General features: G+C 33.3%; 1 protein-coding gene across 1 annotated transcript; it reads left to right on the forward strand.

The window, feature by feature from the left end:
* Positions 1-5,075: 5,075 nt before the first annotated feature.
* LOC124897682 (uncharacterized PE-PGRS family protein PE_PGRS3-like) lies at positions 5,076-13,982 on the forward strand. Its single transcript, XM_047410873.1, has 2 exons — positions 5,076-5,138; positions 13,467-13,982. Exons 1-2 carry the CDS (start codon positions 5,076-5,078, stop codon positions 13,980-13,982), a joined length of 579 nt encoding a protein of 192 aa, XP_047266829.1.
* The last annotated feature ends 10,061 nt before the right edge of the window (positions 13,983-24,043 follow it).

Consider the following 24,043-nt stretch of genomic DNA (forward strand, 5'->3'; position numbering starts at 1 on the left):
TCTCAAGTTACAAGTCAGTAAGACCATGATTTTATTTATACATTTAGAATACTATGTTCATGCTTAGCAATCATCAGTACAATACCGCATCATGTTAGACCCATAAAAATAATACAAGCGTCATTAAGTTTGGAGTAGGATTTATTACTGTGTGAACCTAGGGATAGGGGCTCACCCACCAGTTAGGACTGAGTCCTTAGTAACAGTCCCTAAGTTCTAGGACTACGTAGCCAGCGTAGGATTATGAGATGCCACCTGCCAGTTTAGGGCTGACACTCTCTTACGAATTACCTGCCAGTTTTGGAATGACTCGCTAGTCCTTCAGTACATCATCCTTGTGGATCTATATCGTCAACTATGTGTTAGTACCCTGGTAAGGTATTGACACCTTTCCAACTGGGGTTACAGGTTGGACCCTGATTTTCTCAGATTGGGGCATGTCGGTTACATGGTAACTCCTATAGTTTCAGTCAGTTTTCAGTCTATATAAGTTTAAGTCTGTTTTACCAAGTAATCATATTTTCAGTTATTTAATCAGTCAATTTTAAAAATTCTTTTAGTACATGGTTATTTGGTCTTGCATTCTCAGTTTTACATATTCATACAACCACGATCAATTTCAATGTGTATTTCAATTAGTATTTACCTCACATACCAGTACATTCAAAGTATTGATCGTATACTTATCTCTTGTGCTATGTTGTCTTATAACCAAGGTTCGAACGGACAATTTTCTGATCATCCCTAGATAGCTGATCAGTCCCCCATAGTAGTAGTGGTGAGTCCTCATCCATCGAGGATGTGACATTATATTTAAGTTATTTTAGTATTTCTTTATGTTTAGTCAGTTGAAATTAGTTGGAATTTGTCCTATCAACTCTTTATGTTTCAGAGGCTTTTAGACAGACAGTCTAGTTTTCAGTATTTATCAGATACTTCAGACATGTCATTTTTTATATTTCAGTATTCCAGTTGATAGCACTTCATTAGTTAATCTTCTGCATATGTTATTTTATTATCATTTTATTTGGTGCTGAAAGCAGGTACCAGACCAAGGTTTAGCTAGAAGTCATTTGTCGCCTTAAGCACCATGTCGCGACTAGGGGGTAGCCTCGTGCTGTGACATAATATCATGTCAAAATTCTCAAATTTTATGTTAAACTGTTTAAACATCATTCCCAAGGTTAACTCATTCCCCTATTAACATTCATGAAATTTATCAAACTATTGAAATATATTGTGTTATGGGTCTCTCAATTATGACTTCCTACCAATATTTTAAGCATTGTTATCATATTTTAGTGTCATTCACTGTTGGGGGGTTATGAATACCCAATACCTATATATCTTACACGATTTTGTTTCCAAGTAACAAGTCAGTCAGACCATGATTTTATTATTATGTTCAGATTACCATGTTCATGCTGAGAACTTATCAGTATAGTACTATATCATATTAAATGAATAATAATACCAGTGTTATTAAGTTGGGAGTAACACTTAGCACCAAGCGAATACAGAGATGGCAGCCCCCTATCAATTAGGCTTCAGTCGTTAGTAGTTGTCCCTAAGTTCCAGACCTACGATGCAACCGTAGATTATGAGGGGACCCCATAAGTTAGGCATGACCCCCTCGTCCTTTGAGACCTCAGCCTTGTGGATCCACATTGTTAGTTATTCAGTTACATGACCAAATGTACAAATATCAGTTATTCAGTTATACAAATCTCAATTATCCAGTTAAGTATCTAACAGTGATTCAGTAATTTAGATTACAGATTATTTCAATACATGTTTATGCTTGGTCATGCATTCTTAGTTTTACATGGTCATGTTTTCATGCTCAGTATTCATACATAATCCTCAGTTTAGTTTTACAGCATGTTCAGTTTTACATGAGATTTACATATAGTATTTATGTTTTTACCTCTTCCCAATTTACAGAATTATTTTTTCCTGATGATTTATAAATCTCACTCTAACTTACAGTTTCCACATATAATCATATTTTAAATGTATGTTTCAACAAATAACTTATGATCCACAATTTTAAAGCATGTTTTAAATATATTCATGATTTAGTGCATGTCTCAATATACTCAGCACATTCCAATGTACTGACCACATATTTGTATTTGTGGCTAAATTCCTTCATAATATAGGTACCAAATATAGTCCACATACCAGGGTCAGATAGTTCTCAACATTCTGCCAGTAGGTGATGAATTCTCTTATTTTGGGGACTCTAGTCCATTACAGTTGATGTGTTGTATTTTGATTATCCATATGTATTTATTAGTGGTAGTTGGAGGCATGTCTCATCTATCTACAGTCAGTATAGTATAGGCTTCATAGATAGTTAGTCAGAGTCATGATATGTAATCCAAGTTCTTTCTTCAGTTTTATCATGTTGTAAACTTTATCAATATTATACTTATTCGAATTTTCTAATGATTATGTTTTTGCACAGTATATTTAGCTATTATATATATTCTAAATCAGTTTCTCAAGTACCATATAAGTTCATGGGTTAGCTTGGGATCACTTGTGGTCTAAGCACCATGTTACGACTAGGGGGCAGCCTCGGGTTGTGACAAGTACCAATTTGATGACGAACCCTTATAATATTTTAGTTATTTTCCACACTCTTATTTCATATGAATTATGCTTATGATAGTATGCCAAGGGGTTTCTCGGGCCCGCGTAGTTTGGGATGCCCGCTGCAGCCAGGCCTCGACTCGGGTTATGAAAATTACCATGGTAATTACACGTGAAATGATAAAGAGATTGCTACATCAATGGTTGTTGGTGCTATTTAAGCCTTTTCTATTGCATCATCTTCTAAATAACAAATGAAATTTCTTATATAAATATAAGATGACAAAAAATTGAACGGATAATTATGCTTTCGATTGAAAGAGGAAAAATAAAGATGATTTAAAAGAAACAAAGCCCTGGATGATGAAGGGAGAATGCTGAAAAACATAAGTCGATCAAATAGATAAGATGCATCGATTAGTTTTAAAACCGATCCTTTTCTGGGTGTTACATTTAGTGTTGGTAACTTCTCTAGTTACATTGTCTCAGTTTTTTTAGTTTATATTTCAAAAAATTTTACAGTTAAATTTTAATTTTGTAAGCAATAACTAATAACTAACCTAAGTAAACATTTGTAAGTAAACGTTTGTAAAAATATGCCAAATGGCTTATCCATAGGAGGCTGCTTGGCTTGATGAGGAGGCTGCTTCCTCTCCTCTAAATAATATATAGATATAGATGAGTAGTGGTTAGTGAGCCACATATATCAATAGTTTAGGGTGAGATATTTTTGCTTATTTTGTGGTTTGTAATCCTCACAAACACAAACTATATATATATATATATATGCCTATATACTACCTTAAAAGCATGAACTGCAAAATATTAAAGTGAAATTACTAAAATATCCTTTTTAAACATCTAATTGTCATATTTTATTTTTGGAAAAAGAAAATCTTGCATCTACATTACATACCGAACGGATGTGTTCTTTTGAGGTTAAGTTATTTGACACATTCATTGGCCAAAAGATCTTGTGTAAATCATTACTTGTAAATTTATGTGCCAAACCTCTAACGTGCATAGAATTTGAAAAAAAAAAAATGTCTTACGAAATTGCTAAGTTTTATTTTCATGTATTTAAACTAATTCAGACCCAATCATATATGCTTGGACAAATTAATTTTGCAAAATTTGTTATAAAGAGTATTGTATTGTTAAACCTTTACAAAATTAATTATAAATTAAATTACTAAATTACCCTCCTTATTATCTAAATAAAAAATCAAACCCTACAAAGAGTTGCCAACCTTTCAGAATCTATTTAGTGTAATATGCGTCTGTCCACTCTTTCTTGCATCACACTGAGCCGCTTCATACTTCTACAATGCACCAGTCCATAATCAGAAGAGCAAGACATCTTCTGTTTGTGATTGAAAAAGTGAAATGACATACAGATTGTTTGATTGGTACTAACCTTCTTGACATTTTTATTTTTGTTCAAACCCTCCTAATTATAATCTCTCGGATGACTCTTAAATGCTCAATGGGTCTAAGATTAATCTACTTGATCTTTCTGTATGATTTTTATTTTTTTGCATGTATTACTCTCCTGGTTGTGATTTGGTGTATTTAACGTAAAATGGCATGATAAAGAGACAAAACAAACTTCAAATGTATCCGTGAGAAGATTTTTATTTTGCAAACAGTGGCCAAGAAAGTTTAGAGGCAACGTGATCTCTTGCTCTTTCAAAATTTGAATAGAAAAGTTTGACTTTTTTAGATATCTTATGTGCAAAAATTAAGATCTCGTGTAATAAAGCATAAAACTAAAAAAGTTTGTAAATGGTTAGAAAATAATTTCTGTAGAATAAAGTAACATGCAGAAAATTAGATTGATTATCCTACAAATTCCTCATGCAGACACAACTAATTTTTTCTATTACAACTACTATCGTTTGCAATATAGCACAATGGATAGCAAGACTTCTTCCATCAAGGTGGTTTGCATTGTTGATTCGACTTTTTCGCATCTTGCGAGTAACCTAAATATATACATATTGAGCTTTTTATCCTAACCACTTCTTTATATTTTTCTCTCAATACGTGTTGAGAAGTAATGGACACCAAATTTTTACATAATTTAGTTGGCATTATTTCAATTTCTTACGGTCAATAAGGAGGCAATATCAAGTAATGAGTAAAATATTATAGCCGACTTTCCGCATCGAAGAGGCTAACTTAGAAGAAGCACCTTGATGGAGTGTTTCAAGTTTTTGTAACTCGATATGGTACAACTATTCTTTAAAACATGTTTTATTATACTTCAGCAGTTATATTGACTGAATATCATGAAAGAACTTTTGGCATTTGATTTGTGTGATGTTGTACCAAAATTGTTAATTTGTTGTAATATATATTCATAACAACGTGGGTCAAGTGACGATTTGATTTTGTTGACTATAAATATTTTATTCTGATCTTTAAATAGATCGAACTTGTAAAGAAACTATGTAAGGTAATCCACAATTGCATTAATGGCAGCAAAAGAGAAGGAATTATGTTATGATATCAATTTGAATCGACAGAATGGTTGCAAGGTATGGAACGTTGGATTTGGGACTTTTTACTTTGTTGTGAAAACTGACTTAATCATTCATGAAGCGATAGAGTTTTTACAATTTATTATATTTATTATTAAGATATTTTGGTAATTACTTTTAACTAAAGAGATTTCCAAAGCAAACAGAATAATTTTAATCAATAATTTTGTCCAAATATTTCCATATAAGTTTTGATGTCTTAACACTTTATTAATATTATTTTATTTCTAGACATACATATTTTAGAAAAGAGCAAATTAAATTTGAAAGGGCAATTATGTTCTAAAGGCAATTAATGTCATATATGGATGATAGATACAAAGATGATAAAACTGATTAACAAGATATTGTTTTATACATGATATATTGACCGGAGCAATCAAATTTAAAAGAGAAGCCTACCAAGATTTAATTGATTAATGTCCAGAAAAAAATAATAGAGTTGTTTTTTTGACTGTATCCACCAAAGGTCTCAAGGTTAGGAAAAAATGCTGGAGTTGGTATATTCAAAGTAGTAATAATTTATATCTATATGAAATATTTCTATCATATGTTTGCATAAAAAAAGTTAATTTAATGCATAAATGTCCATTTTAATTTGACCTGACATTTATTGTCTTTCAATTTTAAGTGTGCGCACTTATGTATTTAAATTTGTATGAAGTTGAACAAGTATGCATACACATCCTATGTGACAAATCACTGAAATTTTCATGTGAATGTCACGAAGGATGCATGTGTCTACTTGCCAAACTTTATACAAGTTGAAGAGTCTACATATGTACACCCAAAGTTAGAGGTTATAAATGATAGTTGAGGCTAAATTAAAGAGTATGGTTATGTATTATGTCAAAAATTTACTCAAGTATATATGGCACATATATATTGTAAAAATAAGATAAAATGTACGTGCAACCCACATGCAGAGATACTAGTTATATATAAATTTTGCAAAGTCCAAATTGACAAAGTTATAATTACATGCCACTAATTAATCTTCTGATCCTAATTAAGATTTTATTTGAGATCATTAATTGATTGATAAATTAGACCTAGAAAAAGCAAGAAGTGGCTAATTACCCACTAGTTTGGTGGACCACAAAATTTGAGACTTTGATTAACTTAAGTCCACGTTCATGCATTATTTAATGGTAAGGATTATGATTTATGCATGTCAGGGAAAATTGGTGGATTAAAGCTTTCGTTATGCTCATCATAGATCTCATTTTGTTTATGATGTTGGCAAAGAAGTAAAGATTCATCAGACACAAGAGCGCAACATATGATCGAATAATATTACCAATAATAATAGGATATTTAAATGAAGACAAGTATAAGTAGTGCGGATGTTTAATAGTTCAAATAGATTTATTAGGTTTCTAGTGAATCTGTTTTTATTTGTGCGTGGATTTTTCTTAAATTTTGTTTCAATATCTTTTAATAATTTACTTTTTTCGTAAGATATATTCATTAATTATTTTATCTTGTAGTAATTGCAGAGTTACAAATTTCTGTATAATAATTTATCCTATCTGTACTGTAATGTATATCTAATTCTAGATTTTCAATGTTATTTATTATCTTGTGTTGTTCTTCTCGTAGTGAGTTTTTTAAATTATATAAACTATCACATGTACTTTTTTCTAAATTTTCTAAGGTTTTTTCTATCCATATTAATTTTTCTTTTAGGTTTTCCATTATTTTTCTAATTCGGTTTCTATAATTAATTTCATTATTTAGATTTTCTTGATTTTCTCTAGTTTTTCTAATATATTCTAACATCTCTTAGTCTGAATAATATCCTTCTGGGTAAATTTCTTCGTATAACTGTTCTAGCCAATTTATAGTTTCAATTTCGTAGTCTATTACTTTATCTAATATTATTTTCTTAATATCTGTAATTTCTATGTTTTTAAGTATATATAAGATTAAAACTTTAAGATAATCTAAATGATCTATCTTTTAAAATTGGTTTTATTATAATATTTTGTAGTTGTTTGTTTTAGCCTTAGTAGTTTTTGCATATTTTTATTAAGAAATTCTATGTATTTTATATCTTTATTTTCCATGTATTTGTCTATATTTATTTTTATCTGTTTTTCTAGTAACTATATGTTTCTTATATCTTTTTCTAAAAATTCTATGTAACTTATCATCGTAAGTATTTGTAAGAGTAGTTAGGTAGATATGGTATATAATTTACTCTAGTCATGTAATATTTACCAAAACCTTTTTCTAATATGATTTTTCTTATATCTGCTACTTTTATATCTCTAAGTGCATACAAAATAAGTATTTTGAATTTATCTACCATCACATCAAATAAATAATCATTCATTTTCATAAAATTGCTTTTTTCAAAATATTCCCTTCAACCATGTACATAACAAAATATGGTCATCTTAGCTTACTATATACTAGATTATTCTTAAATAATATGTTCTTCGGTCACTATTAACATGGTAATTCGGATACTTTTTCCCTTAAACAACGCCTCTACTCTGGTTAATCCCCGCCACGGCTTCTTGCCTCATTGGTTTCACCTTTAGGATGGCATAGTCCTTAGGGATATTTCTCCGTTTCCGCTTTGTTAATAAACTTCTTAACATATTATTCTTCGAATAATTCTACTATAAAGTAACTAATATGAATTTATTTTATCATATCATGATTGTTGGGAATTATGAATTTAGCTATTCATAATCATAAATAAATATACCTGTTCGGGTAGTTTTGATATTTCTGAAGTTTGTTCCTCCATAGCTTTTTCCATTGAAATATGTCTATTTAATTAACTAAGTAAAATATTTGTTGTGGAATGGAGAGAGTGTTTGCTTCAACGCATGAAGGCTTGCCTTTGCAATGCCTTCTGCTTTCTTTATTTATAGAACGAAAAGTAACCTTACAATCAAACTTTACACACGTTTTTTTAAATTTGTAAAACTAAAAACTAAAAAGTCAACAAAAGGGGCTAGGCTACTAGCCTTTAATTTCCTACAAGTTTACATCTTTACGTAAAAGTCTATTTGTACAATAATTCAATCAATAGTTAAGACTTTGTACAATAATTCAGACTTTGTACAATAATTCAACAGTATCTTGTTTCTGTTGATTTTGTCGTATCTGCTATATCTCCATTATTGCTTCTTATCTTATCTTTCCAGTTGGCATCTTGTCTTCTCTTATTCTAGATGTACTTCTGGAATAATATTATCTTCTCCATTACACCTTGAACATTGGTGATCTGGATATTTGTGTCCAATTATTTTACAATATCTTGTCAGTAGTCCGTCTGAAATAAATCCTTTTTTAATTGCTCTTGCGGTAGATTGTTTTTCTGGGTTGAGTAGTGTCATTATCCATTGTCTGACATCTTCCATATCTGCTTGTCGTAGCTCTTTTGAATTTGAGTAAATCATTTGATGATCTCTCGAATAATAGCTCCATATTGGGTTTCCATTAGTATAATTATTTGCTAGTTCTTGAATGATCATAGCTAGTGCAATAAGTCGTTTATTTGCGTAGAAGTCCGGTATCTCAATTCTGGGTATCTCCGGTTGCTGCGTAATATCTTCTGGTATAATCATATCTCTAGTTAATCCTATCTTTACAACTTGTATAACTGGTTTTATTTTGTCATATAATATCTCTACCGGTGCAGTATAACACTTTATATAAAATAAATTTCCTTTTGTTATCCTTTTGTAGGTGGTGAATATCTTGTATAATTCTTCCATAGCTGTTAATTCTTCTCCGTCTTGGGTATATATGGTGTTTAATAGTCCATAGTCAAAACAGTTTTTAATTAGGCTTGGGTTAGTTTTGGGTAGTGCAATTAGTTTGTTATATCCTTGTAATTTTTGGGTTATATAGTTGGTATTTGGTTCTTTGATGTTTGTAGCTCTGGGGTTATGGTTTAGAAAGGTTTGTACTCTGTATATATTTTCTATGTATTTCTGGGCGGTGTAGTTGTATACTTTTTTGTCTTGGTTTAGGCTATCTCGGTATGTGCTAACTTGTGGGGGTATGAATAAGTGGTCTTTTTGTGTTTTTGGTGTAAATGATTTTTCAGATATTTATTCATATTTATATTCTGGTATCTTGGTCGATTAACTCCTTTGCTTGTACCTGCAGAAGTAGATTGATAAATGCTATGGGTTTTATGGAGTGTCCCAACGTCTCCTTCTAGCTCTGGAACTTTAATGTCTTCCGATCGACATAGCTCTGCACACTGCTGAGTTAGCTAATTTGTAGCTATAGACTTCAGTTTATCTTCATTAGTCTTTAGCTTTTCTATCTCATTACCCATACTGTCCACTTTCATTGAAAGCGTAGTTAGGGTGTTAAGTATTTTTTCTAGAGTATCTTCTTCTATTATTTCAGTCTGTGTAGCTTTGTCTTGACATGTAATCTGCAATAACATTTTTGTTAGTACTGATCACTTCAATTGTAAATGTGAAATTTAATATATTTAAAACTAGTCTCCGAATCTCTTTTGTTGTAACTGAATTTTGTATTTTCTTTGTTAACCACCAACGTACCTGTGTATTATCTGTCCGTACAATAAATTTGTTATATACAATATATGGCTCAAATGCTAATAAACATTTATATAATGAACATAATTCTTTCCTATTTATTTCCCATTTTATTTCTGTTTCATTGAATGTACCTGAGTAGTATCTACAATGGTGTTCTATTTTTTCTGCTTCATATCGATATTTAAGTACTCCTCCGTAACTATATTCACTAGCATCTGCCTCTACTATATATATAAATTTTTTATCTGGAAATTGTACCAACAACAACAACAAACCCAGTGTATTCCCACCTAGTGGGGTCTGGGGGGGTAAGATGTACGCAGTCCATACCTCTACCTCTAATAAGGTAGAAAGGCTGTTTCCGATAGACCCCCGGCTCAAGGCACGAGATACCACACAAACACATAGTGCAGCATAGAAGAAGATTACATAACATAAATACGGCACCCATAAGTAATATAAAGCAGAGGAAAGCAGGGGAAAGCACACAGATTCGTAATACAACATGGAACACGGAACACGGAATCATGACAAGAATAAAACCCCCACCAAGTAATTCCCTACACTAGCGACCCGAACTGGCCCTAATCCTCTGCCGTAATTCGCGTCCTCCAGACCTTCCTATCTAGGGTCATGTCCTCGGTGAGCTGTAACTGTTCCATGTCCCGCCTAACCACCTCACCCCAGTACTTCTTCGGCCTACCCCTACCCCGCCTAAAACCATCCAACGCTAGCCTCTCACACCTACGGACCGGAGCATCCATGCCCCTCCTCTTCACGTGTCTGAACCATCTCAATCGTGCTTCCCGCATCTTGAACTCCACTGAAGTCACACCAACCTTCTCCCGGATAGTCTCATTCCAAACTCTATCCCCTCTAGTCAGTCCACACATCCAGCGCAACATCCGCATTTCTGCCACCTTCATTTTTTGGATGTGGGAGTTCTTAACTGGCCAACACTCCGCTCCATACAACAAGGCCGGACGGACTACCACCCTGTAGAATTTGCCTTTAAGCTTGGGCGGCACCTTCTTATCACACAGCACCCCCAACGCGAGTTTCCACTTCATCCATCCCGCCCCAATACGGTGCGAGACATCCTCGTCAATCTCATCGTTACTCTGGATCATAGACCCAAGATACTTGAACTTATCCCTCTTGCATACCTCCTGAGCTTCCAGCTTCACTACTACCTCATTCTCCCACCTCACGTCATTAAATTTGCATTCCACATACTCTGTCTTGCTTCTGCTCACCCTGAACCCTTTAGACTCAAGAGTTCGCCTCTACACCTCTAATTTTTCATTCACACCCCCTCGAGTCTCATCTATCAGAACTACATCGTCTGCAAAAAGCATACACCACGGCACCTCCCCTTGAATACGCCGCATCAACACATCCATCACCAACGCAAACAAAAAGGGACTAAGAGTAGATCCCTGATGCAATCCTGTCAGGACAGTGAAATGCTCCGAGTCTCCTCCCGCCGTCCTCACCTGGGTTTTCGTTCCATCATACATATCCTTAATTACTCTGATATATGCCAGCGGTACCCCACTCACCTCCAAGCATCTCCAAAGCACCTCCCTGGGGACTTTGTTGTAAGCCTTCTCCAGGTCGATAAACACCATGTGCAGATCCTTCTTCCTCTCCCTATACTGCTCCACCAACCTCCGTACCAGGTGGATTGCCTCCGTCGTCGAACGGCCGGGCATAAATCCGAACTGGTTCTCCGAAATAGACACTATCCGTCTCAGCCTCACCTCGACCACTCTCTCCCAGATCTTCATCGAGTGACTCAATAACTTATTCCCCCTATAGTTATCGCAACTCTGAATGTCCCCCTTATTCTTATAGAGAGGGATCATGGTACTCCACCTCCACGCCTCAGGCATCTTTGCCGTCCTGAAAATTTCATTAAGCAATCCAGTCAACCACCTTACACCAGCCTCTCCAACGAACTTCCAAAACTCCACCGGTATCTTATCCGGCCTCGTCGCCCTACCCCTTCGCATCCTGCGGACAGCCTGTCTAACCTCTTCTACCTTAAAATGTCTACAATAGCTAAAATCCCGACACTCCTCTGAGTGCTCTAGTTCCCCTAACACAATAGCTCTATCCCCTTCGTCATTCAAGAGCCCATGAAAATACGACTGCCATCTCTTCTTGATGTGGCCGTCCTCCACCAACACTCTACCGTCCTCCCCCTTAATGCACCTCACCTGATCGAGGTCACGACCCTTCCTCTCCCTAGCCTTAGCGAGTCTAAACAACTTTTTCTCCCCTCCTTTCCCCTGTAACCCTGCATACAAGCTCTCAAAAGCGGCCGTCTTAGCAGCCGTGACTGCTGACTTCGCCTCCTTCCTCGCTAGCTTGTACTCTTTCCTGTACTCCCGATTCTCCTCTTCGTCCTTACTTTTCACTAACTTAGCATACGCCCCTTTCTTGGTCCCCACTTTCTTCTCCACCTCTTCATTCCACCACCAATCCCCCCGATGGTGCCCGGCCCGGCCCCTAGAAACAGCCAACACCTCACTTGCATTCTCTCTGACGCACCTTGCCGCCCTGTCCCACATACTATCCACGTCCCCCCTACACTCCCACACCCTCATTCCCGCCAACCTCTCCCATATCTCCCACGCATTCACTGGCGACAGGCTGTCCCACTTAATTCTCGGTCTACCCTCGTTACTCTTCCTCTTTCTATTCTTCTTTATACCCAAATCCATAACCAAAAGCCTATGTTGGGTCGAAAGATTCTCACTCGGGATGACTTCACAGTCCTTACACAACGCCCTATCCCCTTTCCTAAGCAACAAAAAGTCAATCTGAGTCCTGGCTACCGCGCTTCGAAAGGTGATCAGGTGCTCGTCCTTCTTCGGGAAGCCCGAGTTCACCACCACTAGCCCAAAGGCCCTCGCAAACTCCAATAGGGTCGCCCCCTCTTCATTTCTCTCCCTAAAACCAAAACCACCATGCACATCCCCAAAGCCTCCCGGTAGCGCCCCGATGTGCCCATTGAAATCCCCTGCTATAACAATCTTCTCCGAACTAGGCACGCCTCTCACCACCTCCTCCAAAGCCTCCCTAAACCGCGTTTTCTCCTCCCCGTCCGATCCCACTTGCGGCACATAAGCACTACACACGTTCAGGGTAAACCCCCGAATGACCAACTTAATAGTCATCAACCTATCGTTGATCCTCTTCTCCTCCACTACCTGACCTCTAAGCTCTTCATCTACTAAGATGCCAACTCCATTCCTACATCTATCGCTCCCAGAGTACCACAGCTTGTAACCATCCACATCCCTAGCCTTAGACCCTACCCACTTGGTCTCTTGGACACATGCAATGTTGATCCTCCTCTTCCTAAGAATCTTCACGAGCTCTATGGACTTACCCTGAAGGGTCCCTATATTCCAAGACCCAACCTCCCCCCCCCCCCCCGCGGCCAAACCTTGGCCTTCCTCCCACTCCCGCCCTCTCCTCATCCCTCGCCCCCACCACGACCCCACGCCCCAACCCCCTCGGACATGACCCTATCCACCTATTACCAACCACAGCCACAACTACACGAAAGTATAAAAAATATACAGATATACACTGTGGTAGTATCAAAGCAGCAGCAACAAAGAAATACAAGGCTCACACAAATTCAAAGGAATACTCCCGAAACAAAACTATACTCAATAATGGAATATGCAATACTGAAATAGTACAAAGAATGGAATATGCAATAATGAAATAAAATGAAATACAAAATAACGAAAATAACAAAGGTTAGAGGTCACCGGATTACGCTTGGGGCTGCGGGTGCTGGAGACGGAGCAGCGGGTGGCGGCTGGGGATCGGGCGGCGGCTGGCTGGGGACCGGGTGGCGGCTGGGGGGAGGGCTGGTGTACCCCACCGGGGGGGTACGGGCAGGACAGGTAAGGGTGGGGTGGGGGTCTGCACAACCGGGGGGGGGAGGGGAGGGACCGGCTTAGAACCGGCGGTCGGCGCCGGAGGGTGGCGGGGAGCTGCGACGGGGTCGGCGCCGCGGACCGGAGGTCGGTGCCGGCGGTGGAGTCGGGTCAGCGCCAAAGGGCAGCGGCGGCGCCGGGGACCGGGGACAGGTGCGGGAGAGAGGGAGAGAGAGTCGGCGCCAGAGGTCGGCGCCGGGGCCGGAGGTCGGGCTCGGAGGTTGGGTCGGGTCGGCGCCGACGGTCGGCAACGGCGACGGGGGCCGGTGACCGGAGCTAGCGAGAGAGGGGGTAGGGAGGAAGAGAGAGAGCCGTTAGAGAGAGATGAGAGCCGTTAGGTTAGAGAGAGATGAGAGCTGTGATCTCTCTTCCTTTATCTGGAAATTGTAATTTTGGTAATTCTTTACAAAGTAATTTTATTTTTTGAACTTGTTTTTTATCTTCTTCATTATAGTTATATTCTACATCCTTTTTTAATTTTTTCTGTAGTGGTTTTAAAGTTTCTGCTAATTTTGGAATATATTCTCTTACTTGGTTTACTAATCCTAAAAATGATTGTAAATTCTTTTTTGTATCTAATTCTTCTTTCGAATTTATTATTTTTCGTACTATATGTTGTTGCATTTTTACTCCACTTTTATCTATTTGTATTCCTAAAAATTCTATCTGGTTTTTCATAATTTCAGCTTTCTTTTTTCTTAGACTTATTCCCGATTTTTCTATTATATCTGTGAACTGTTCTAATAATTTTAAATGTTCTTCTTTGGTTTTTGTATATAATAATATATCATCTATGTATACTATACAATTAGATAATTGTTTAAAATAATTGTCCATAAAATATTGGTATCTACCTGGTGCATTTTTATATCCAAATGGTAATACGTTCCATTCATAAAATCCTTGTGGTACCGTAAATGCGGTTAATTCTTTAGATTCTTGTGCTAGCTTTAGTTGGTAAAATCCTGATTTACAATCGAATTTGCTAAAATAATTATATCCTTGTATTTGTCTTATTTTTAATATCTTATTTGGTATTGGATAATTATATGTTATAGTTTTTGCATTTAAATTTCTATAATCAATTACCATCCTACTTTTTCCTCTTTTTTGTTCACTATGTTTATTTACTATAAATGCTGGACTATTATGTTTACTATTACTTTTTTGTATATATTGTTTTTCTAATAATTCATCTATGTGTATTTTAAATTCTTTTAAATCATCAAAATTATATGTTAATGGTTTTTGGGTTATTATGCTATTTTTATCCATTAATTCGATTTTTATAGTAGTTTTATGTTTTTCCCATCCTTTTAATGGATCTTCACTATATAATTGTTCTAATTTTTTCTGAATTAATTCTATTTTATTTATTGAAAATATAGTTATTTCTGTTTTATTTATCGAAAATACTACTAGTTCTATTGTATCTTCAGTATTTTTTATATTTTCTAACTTTTGTGTAATTTTTTCGCTTCCTTTTATCCAATCAGTTTTCTTTCTTATTTTATTATTAACTCTTTTTGCTCTTACTTTCTGCTTACATGGTGTTGTAAACCACCAGTCTGTTTTGGTTATTATATGTGGGTATAATTTATCTAAGAATGACATTCCTAAAAGTATATCTTTTGATGTTAGTTCAGAATTATAAATTTTTTCTATTGTTAATATCTTATCCCATACTTGTATTTTTACATTTCTAGCTTTATAAGTAATTAAGCTTCCTTCATTATTAAATCCTTTAACTATTATTGGTGTTTTTAATTTATCCCATTTACTTTCGGGTAAGCAATTATATCTATCTATCATAGGCGTATAATATCTACTGTAATATCCTTCTACTACTATCTTCATTAATACATATATCTTCATTTCATGTTAAGGCTCTTTTTAAGAATAACTTTTCTTGGTTATATGTTAAGGTTAATTGTGTATGTTCTATATTATATGGTTTGACTTGTTCTAACCATTTTATTCCTAATATTATATCTGCTTTTTGCATTTCTTCCTTTACTTCGAATTCTATTTTTATTTTTCTAACTCCTATTATTATTTCTTTTTCTGCTATATTTTTATTATTATTAAACTTCTTGGTAGATCTGGGCACATATCATTATCGGTCTTTATTTCTTCATTTTTTACTAGATATTTTTCTATATAATTTTCTTCTTGTCCTGTATTTAAAAGTATTAGATATTCTTTTTCATTTATTTTTCCTGTTATGTAATAGTGGTTTAAATTACTTACTGAATTTGTTTCATAACTTGTTCTTTTTGATGAGCTTGATGATTCTGGTTTTTCATTAGCTATTCTTTTCGTTGTACTTATTCTATCATTTACTATTTCTAAATTTTCTTCTGTATCTATGTCTCTATAGCTATAATTATTATAATCTATTGTTTTTACAATTTGTTCGAATGGGCTTTCTATTTGTATTTTGTTAATCTTATTTTTTCCTGTTAGTTTATGTTTTGTTGTTAATACATATAGATTTTTATATCTAACTGTAAATATTTTACTTCCTGGGTTAATTCTATTCCTGATATTTTCCAATATAATACTAATGATTTATCTATATTTCTATCTGTTACTGCTACTGAATAATTTGCACTTATTATAAATTTAAATTTTTGGTATATTAGATTTCCTTTTACGGCAGTTATTATGCTTTTTTCTATAGGTTTTATAATTCTATCATCTGCTAAATATAATTCTATTGGTGTATCTATTCCTTCTCTAAAACATGCTTTTATTAATATCTCTGTACCTCCAAGGTATACATATTTTATTGGATCTCCTTTACTTTTTATATCATTTATTTCTTTATTAATTATTCTTTTTGTTACCAGTGGTATACTAGCTTTTCCTTTTGCATATCTGCAGTCTATTACATGTTCTTTTTGGCATACTACATAATATTCATCCTTTTTCCTAGTAAAAAAATTTTTTATTGTTGGTATTTTAAATATTTTTTTTACACTTAAATCTAATTCTTTTCCTTTTATTTCATCAAATATATTACTGTCAAATATTATTTTTTGTTCTGTTCCTTCATCATTTAAATATTCTTCCTTTGTTATTATTTTTATATCTTCTTCAGTCATTTGATTCATCTATTTCACTATCTATTTCATTATCTGTTTCGTTTTCTGAAATTTCATATATACTATCCTCACTTTCTAATTCATAATCTATATAATCTATCTGCATATATTCTGTATTATCTATTTTTATTTCTGATATTTGTTTATTTTTTGGATTTTTAGGTAATTTACAATCTCTAGCTAAATGTCCTAACTTTCCACAGTTATAACAAGTACATTCTTTTATAGATTTCTTCTTTCTATATGGTCTTTTATGTTTATAATTTTTTATATAATATCTTCTTCTTGGTTTCTTATATTTATATTTTGATTTTTTATATTTTTTATATCTTTTTCTTTTCTTATAATATCTTTCTTCACATCCAAATAGGGGTGCTATTTTATTTTTGCAACATGCTAAATTTCTTATTAATGTTTTTTCCATTTTTAATTCTTCTCTATATTTTTCACATAAGTTTCTATACCATTGTTGTAAAAATTTTATTCTTGCTCCTAACGTATCTACTATTTTTGCTTCTTCCCAACTTTTTATTATTTTCGAACTAAATGGCTCGGGTAATTTATTAAAATATAATTTTCTTATTTCTTTACTTTCTTCTATACTATATGCTCCTTTGCAATAATATTCTTTAAATGCGCAAGTATATTCATCTATATAACACATATTACATATTGCTAATTTTAACATTAAATTTCTATTTGTATCTTTTTCTTCATCTTGTTCTTCTTCTATTGTTGTCGTACTACCAAATTCATCTTTTATAGCTGTTTCATATTTTTTTAATAATTCTATAGGGGTTAGTTTAGTTGTTGTTGATGATGTTCCTTCTATAGGTTTATTAGTTCTTAATACTTTTTTGCTATTTTCGGTTAAGTTTGAAAACCATAGTTTTACTGATCCTATTAGTGTTCTTTCTATATATTCTGGTGCATCTGTTATATTTATATTATTATCTAATAATTGTTTTGTCATAGATCCTATCCATAATTGTATTGTTTTTTCTGTATCTATTACACAGTCTAGGTCTAAAAAGTTATAATTTTTATTCACTATTTGTTTTGGTATCCATTTATCATATTCATTATATTTTTTAAACTTATTCTTATAATATATAGGTTTTCTTATTTCTGTTGTTTTAGGTATTATATTTTCATTTTCTTTTTTATCAAGAGTATTTATTTCCGTGTGGGTATTTTCTAAGTTTTCCTCATTAATTTCTTTTTGTTCTTCATTGATTTCTAAATTTTTTGTATTTGTTAATATTTCTGTATATGTTTCACTATCTTCGGACTCATAATTATCTGTCTCTTCAATATCTATATTATTTATTTCTAATTCTTCGTTTTTTATTTCTAATTTTTCCTTAAATTGATTTATCTCGTTTAGTAATTTTTGTTCTCTATCTTTTTCTTCTTTTTCTTTTTGTCTTTGTTCATACAACTCTTTTAATATTTGTAGTTCTTTTTCTAATTCAGCAATCCTACTATTTTTAGTTTCTTCTATTTTTCGTATTTCTTCGGTAGTTTGTTGTTTTATTTTTTCTATTTCCTTTTTCCTATCTATCTCTTTATTTTCTTTTTCTATTCTTACCATTGCTGTCAATTTATCCTCTAATTTTAATTCTTCTTTTTCTAACATTAGATATAAATGTTCACCTATTTTCTTATATCTTCGTCCTAGATTAGAAAATACTATTTTTATTTTTGATCCTTCGTAATTTTCATATATTTTTTCATCTATTATAAATTCTTCTTTATTCATTTTATTGTGAATAGTTCATGTTGATATATATATTCTAAACTATCTATTTGTGATTTCAATTTTGATATTTCATCTTTTTGTGTATCTATTGAATTTTTACTAACTCCGACAAATATATTATAATGTAGTCTTTTTATTCTTATTTTTAATTCTTTACGTTTTTCAGAGATAATTTGTTTTAATTCTTTGTATTGTTGTACTTTATTCATTTTAAATTATATTTATAATATCTTGACGGATATCTAAATCTAATTTTATCATAATTAGGTGGTATGTCTTTCATTCTTCTAGATTTTAAATGGATTATTAGTTTTGATTCAATACTAGATATTAATGTAATTAAGTAGGCTAATCTTTGTGGGTTTCCTTTTGTTTTATTTAGACTTATATATTCTGAATAATTACTAATTAAAGATTCTTTAATTTTTCTAAAAGCTTCTCTATTTTTAAATGGTCTTCGCATAATTAATTTAATAATTTATAGTAAAAATAACTCAATTCTAATATATATCTCACTTCCGTATTTTTTGAATTACTGGGCTCTGATACCAATTAGGAAATTATACCAATTTATATGGTGCAAGAGTAGTCAACCACTTACAATTCTTTTAGTGGTCCTACCAATGTTACATTATTGTTTTAAAACATGAGAGGAAAACTAGTTTTAACATGTCAAATCATATGTACAAGTATATGTAATTCATCTTCTATGATACATATGATTTAGCATGTACAAGTTGTTATAGCATTCCAAGTTGGTTGAGGAAATGAGAGGCAATACTTGCTCATACTCACCTCTTGAGCTAAATTTATTTGTAGTTTATTTTCTTAATTTATATGACTGGTATTTGAAGTCAGACTTAACTTTAATATTCATGATTTTATCAATATCGATCTCCGATGCAATGTTATCAATGGTTTATATACTCAGTGTCAGGGGCGGAGCTACGCTTTGCCTAGGGGATTTATCCGAACCCCTTTCGACGAAAAACTATGCTATATATATATGGTTAAAATTATTTTTTATGTATATATATTAGATGTTGAACCCCCTTCAGTTAGTTCGTATATTCACTTATGAACCCCCTTAGTGAATATCCTGACTCCGCCACTGCTCAGTGTTGAACGTACATGGGACATAGTTTAGAGATAAGCATCCAGTGCCCCTCCGAACTATGACCAAAGTTTCTACAACACACTCCAACTTCACATGGATTCTATTATCCATTGACCTCAATTTTTTTTTAATCTTTTTGTGCTAATGTAGCATCTTTATTGCATAAAATGGGGCCCACGTCAAAGGTGCTACGTCAACTAAAAAGGTTGACACAAATTGTCATATCAATTGAAAATATTAAGAAAAATATGCTAAAATTTAGTTCGAGAGATAATAAGTCCCCCGTAAAGTTGGAAAGTGTTATAGCAAATTTGATGATAGTTCCGGAGCTACTAAATGCTTTACTCCATAGTTTATATAACATTCCAAATTGGTTGAGAGAATAAATTGTTATCCCCATAGATATATATATATATATATATATATATATATATATATATATATGAACGTACTTCTTTTTTTTGGAAAGTGATTCTCATGTTAGTATCTATATATATATACGTACTTCTTTTTTTTGGAAAGTGATTCTCATGTTAGTACACAATGCAACACAGAAAAAAGGCAAAGGGGGTAAAGCAATGGCATGATTGGGACTGAATGTGTACAAATTGCGATAATCATAATTACACACCAAATTGTAATAGGTGCTAAAGCGAGAGACACGTATCAGCTCAACTTGTTAGTGTCGGTGACTCGCAAGGGATAATTTATTCTTCCAACTTTTATTTCTCCTTCATCTATTTCATTAGGATGAAGTAGAGGTAATGTAAAAGTAAGTATAGGAGGGGGGTTAAGGTTTTGCTCTGTAAAAGATATTGTTTCTGATTTATTTTTTGCTATATTTTTTTAAAAATATTTTAGAAGGGAGAATAGATGATTGGGTTTTTTGGGGTTTACCGTTGTTTTTTTAAAAAAAAAAAAACATTTGATTTGCTGTAATTTTGATCTCTTTTTATGACCTCAATTTGTAAAGACCTTATGAAAGACTCTTTTGTTGATGCCTTGATGGACGCATAAGTTACAGATAAGGTAAGGGTGTCAAACGAGCCGGTTTTAACCGGCCCACTAAATAAAATTGGACCAGTTTGATCCGACCTGGTAAGCCTAAGGGATTTAAGGGTCCGGGTCCCAGTCCGGTTGGGTTTTGAATTTGGGCCCGGTTAACCCGGACCGGACTCAACCCGGTTAGGGACCGCCGGTTAACCGGCTCGGCCCGGCCCAGATAAGCCCATTTAATTTTTTTTATTTTTATTTTTTTAAGATTTTGAAAAATTGGGCCAGTTGGCCCAACAGCTATAACGGCTAGTTTGGGCCCAAATATTAAAAAAAAAAGTGTTTTCTTTTATTTCAATTCATTTTTTAATCCCAAAAAATTTTTTATAAATACTCTACACTTTCATCATTTTCCACACAATTTTTCATCCTCTCAAGTCTCAAATCTCAAATCTCATTCTCTCTCAAATCTCATTTCTCAATTCTCAAATATTCTATATATTTAATTTCTAAAGTGTTCACTTTAATTTTTTTTTTATTTTGCAATTACTAAGTACGAGTGGAAGTTTCTAAAGTCGCAGCCTTTCGATACTTCCAAAATTTGGTATTGTCGTTCCATCTCTTACTTTTAATTTATAATTAGTGTATTAATTGTTGAATATTTATTTTTATTACTTTTTGTGTATTTTGAATATTTTTTAGTTTGATTTATACTATGGATAAATTAAGAAACCTCGGTAAAAGTGTCAAAAATTTTTGTCCCGGAAGTGGTAGTGGTAGCAAAAAGTGAATTATTAGTGGTAGCGGTACTTCAAGTACTAGATATACCCGTGTCCCTTTGCCCCGGTACCACTTAGGCAATATTTTGAGGAAGAAATAGGTGTAGGTGCTCACGATATGGATTATTTAGAAGTTCAGTAAAATTACAATATAAAAGAAGAGAATGAAGTAGATGCGGTTGATTTAGATGAAGATGATGAAAATATTGGTGAGACACCCGAAGTAGGAAATGCTAACGTTAGATCCGAATCGGTTAATCTCTCTCCCCGTGCCCCAAGAGCTCGTAAACAAACTAGTGCTGCATGGAAATCTTTTGAACGTATATCAGATACTAAGGTGCAATGCAATATTTGTCAAAAAATATATAAGCATAAAAGAGGAGGCAAGCAAGGAGGTACGGGTACATTAATGAGACATTTAGCTGAAGACCACAAAAGAGAGTTATAAATTGCACAAGGTGGCGAGGCTGTTGGTGGGCCAACACAAACTAGAATGGACCCAACAACCGGTCACATAACGAAGAAGTATAATAAATTGAGGGACCGGGAAGAAATAGCAAAAATGGTAGTTGTAGGTTGTTTGCCTTTTAGTTTTCCTTCTTCTGATGCTTTTAATCATTATATTCAAGAAATTTATAATCCTATGTATAATGGTATTCCTAGAAGTACTTGTTGGTTTGATATTTTTAGACTTTATTCACAATATTGTTTTTATTTATCTACATTGTTAAAAAATATTTAATGTAAAATATCCCTAACTTCTGATCTTGATCATGCTGTAAATAAAAATAATTATTTAACCGTTACTTGTCACTGAATGGATAGTAATTTTGTAATGCAAAAACGTATTCGTGCATTTTTATATGATGAAGATTGTAACATACTGGACAATTTATTGCTGACTCGATAAATAAAGTTGCAACATTTTATGCTATTGAAAATAAAATCTTATGTATCGCTTTTGATAACGCTTCTAACAACAAGACTGCTATAACAAAGTTGAAATCTAAGCTATCACCGCCGTTACCTGAAATTTTTTATATTAAGTGTGCATGTCATATATATAATTTAACTGTAAAAGATGGTCTTGAGTTTTTTGAGATTTATATTGAAAAAATTCGTCTTGCTGTTGGTTTTATACAAGAAAATAATCGTAGATCGAGAATTAAAGAATTTAAAGTTAAATGTTAAGAAAATGGACTTGCACCGATATTGATGCCTGAAGAAATTGATATTAGATGGAATTCTACGTATGATTTTTTAAAAACTTGTTATGAATATAGAGTTCCTATTATATTAGCTTTTAACCAACCTTGTGGTTCATTTGCTGATTCTGCCGATTGCATGCTACTTGATTCTGATTGAATTGTAATTAATGATCTTGTTAAGTTTTTGGAAAAATTTTATGTAGCTACGGTTGAATTTTTCGGTGCTTATTATCCTACTGTTTGTAATATTTTGGGATATATAACTGATATTTCTGGTTTGCTCAAAGAATATAAAAATAAAGAAGGTTATGAAAATGTTGTTGGTGCCATGTTTACTAAATTTAAAAAATATTTTTCCCGATTCCCCTTATTTTCTTGGTTGGTGCTATGCTAAATCCGTGCATTAAATACCATACTATGTGCCACTTTAATACTCTTATTTATCGTAACTTAGAAATAAATACTAATAATAATTCTGAACAAGTACAACCTGATTTGTGGACGGCTACGTCTGATGCGAATGCTTACATAGATAAATTATATAACCACTATGCTGATTTAGTTGATTTAGTTGTACCGACACATATCAGTCCAGCTCCTCATCCTCCTGAGGTGCCATCATTTTCTAAAAGGCCGGCATATTGTGGTTTTCCTGATTCCTTTTATGATTTACCCTGTTGGAACAGTGTTGACGAGGGAGCTTACACATCAACTTATCGAGAAGAGATTAAGTATTATCTTCGGTCGCCGTCAAAGGATCGCAGATGATGAATCAACACGTTGGATTGGTGGAGGAATAATGAATCACAATATCCTGTGCTTTCAAGATTAGCTAGAGATATCTTGAACGTTCCAATGTCAACCGTTGCATCAGAGAGCGCCTTTAGTCAGGGACGACAGTAACTTGGAGACAACCGACACTCATTGGGAAGCAAGAAATGAATGTTCTAGTTTGCCTCAGAGATTGGATTAGAGCAGAAAGAAGAAATCAAGGAATGAAACCGGAGCCGAATGACGAGCAGAAACTTGAAGAAAATTATGACTTCGCGGGATAACTCAATAGAATCAAGTCCAATGCATGGGTTTTCCCCTATTGACTTTGACTATCCTATGCAAGTTCCCATTAATATTAACATGGATGAGTTGGAAAAAATGATGCATAGTTTGTAGATTTCTTATTCATGTAAATTATACATTTTGGATCATTTTGCAATCAATAAAATTCAACATTCGTTAATTAACTATCAAGTATTATTAATTTATTATATTAAGTAGTATATTTTTTGTATATTATTGTATATATCTTCTATACACATGTATATCTAATGTATCCAAGTGTATATGTTTTACAAATTAGTATATAACTATATATATATATACATATTGTAGTATATATAAATGTATATTGTAGAATAGTATATATTTTATTTAAA

Source organism: Capsicum annuum, chromosome 1 (assembly GCF_002878395.1).
Source record: "Capsicum annuum cultivar UCD-10X-F1 chromosome 1, UCD10Xv1.1, whole genome shotgun sequence".
In the NCBI taxonomy this organism is placed as follows: Eukaryota; Viridiplantae; Streptophyta; class Magnoliopsida; order Solanales; family Solanaceae; genus Capsicum; species Capsicum annuum.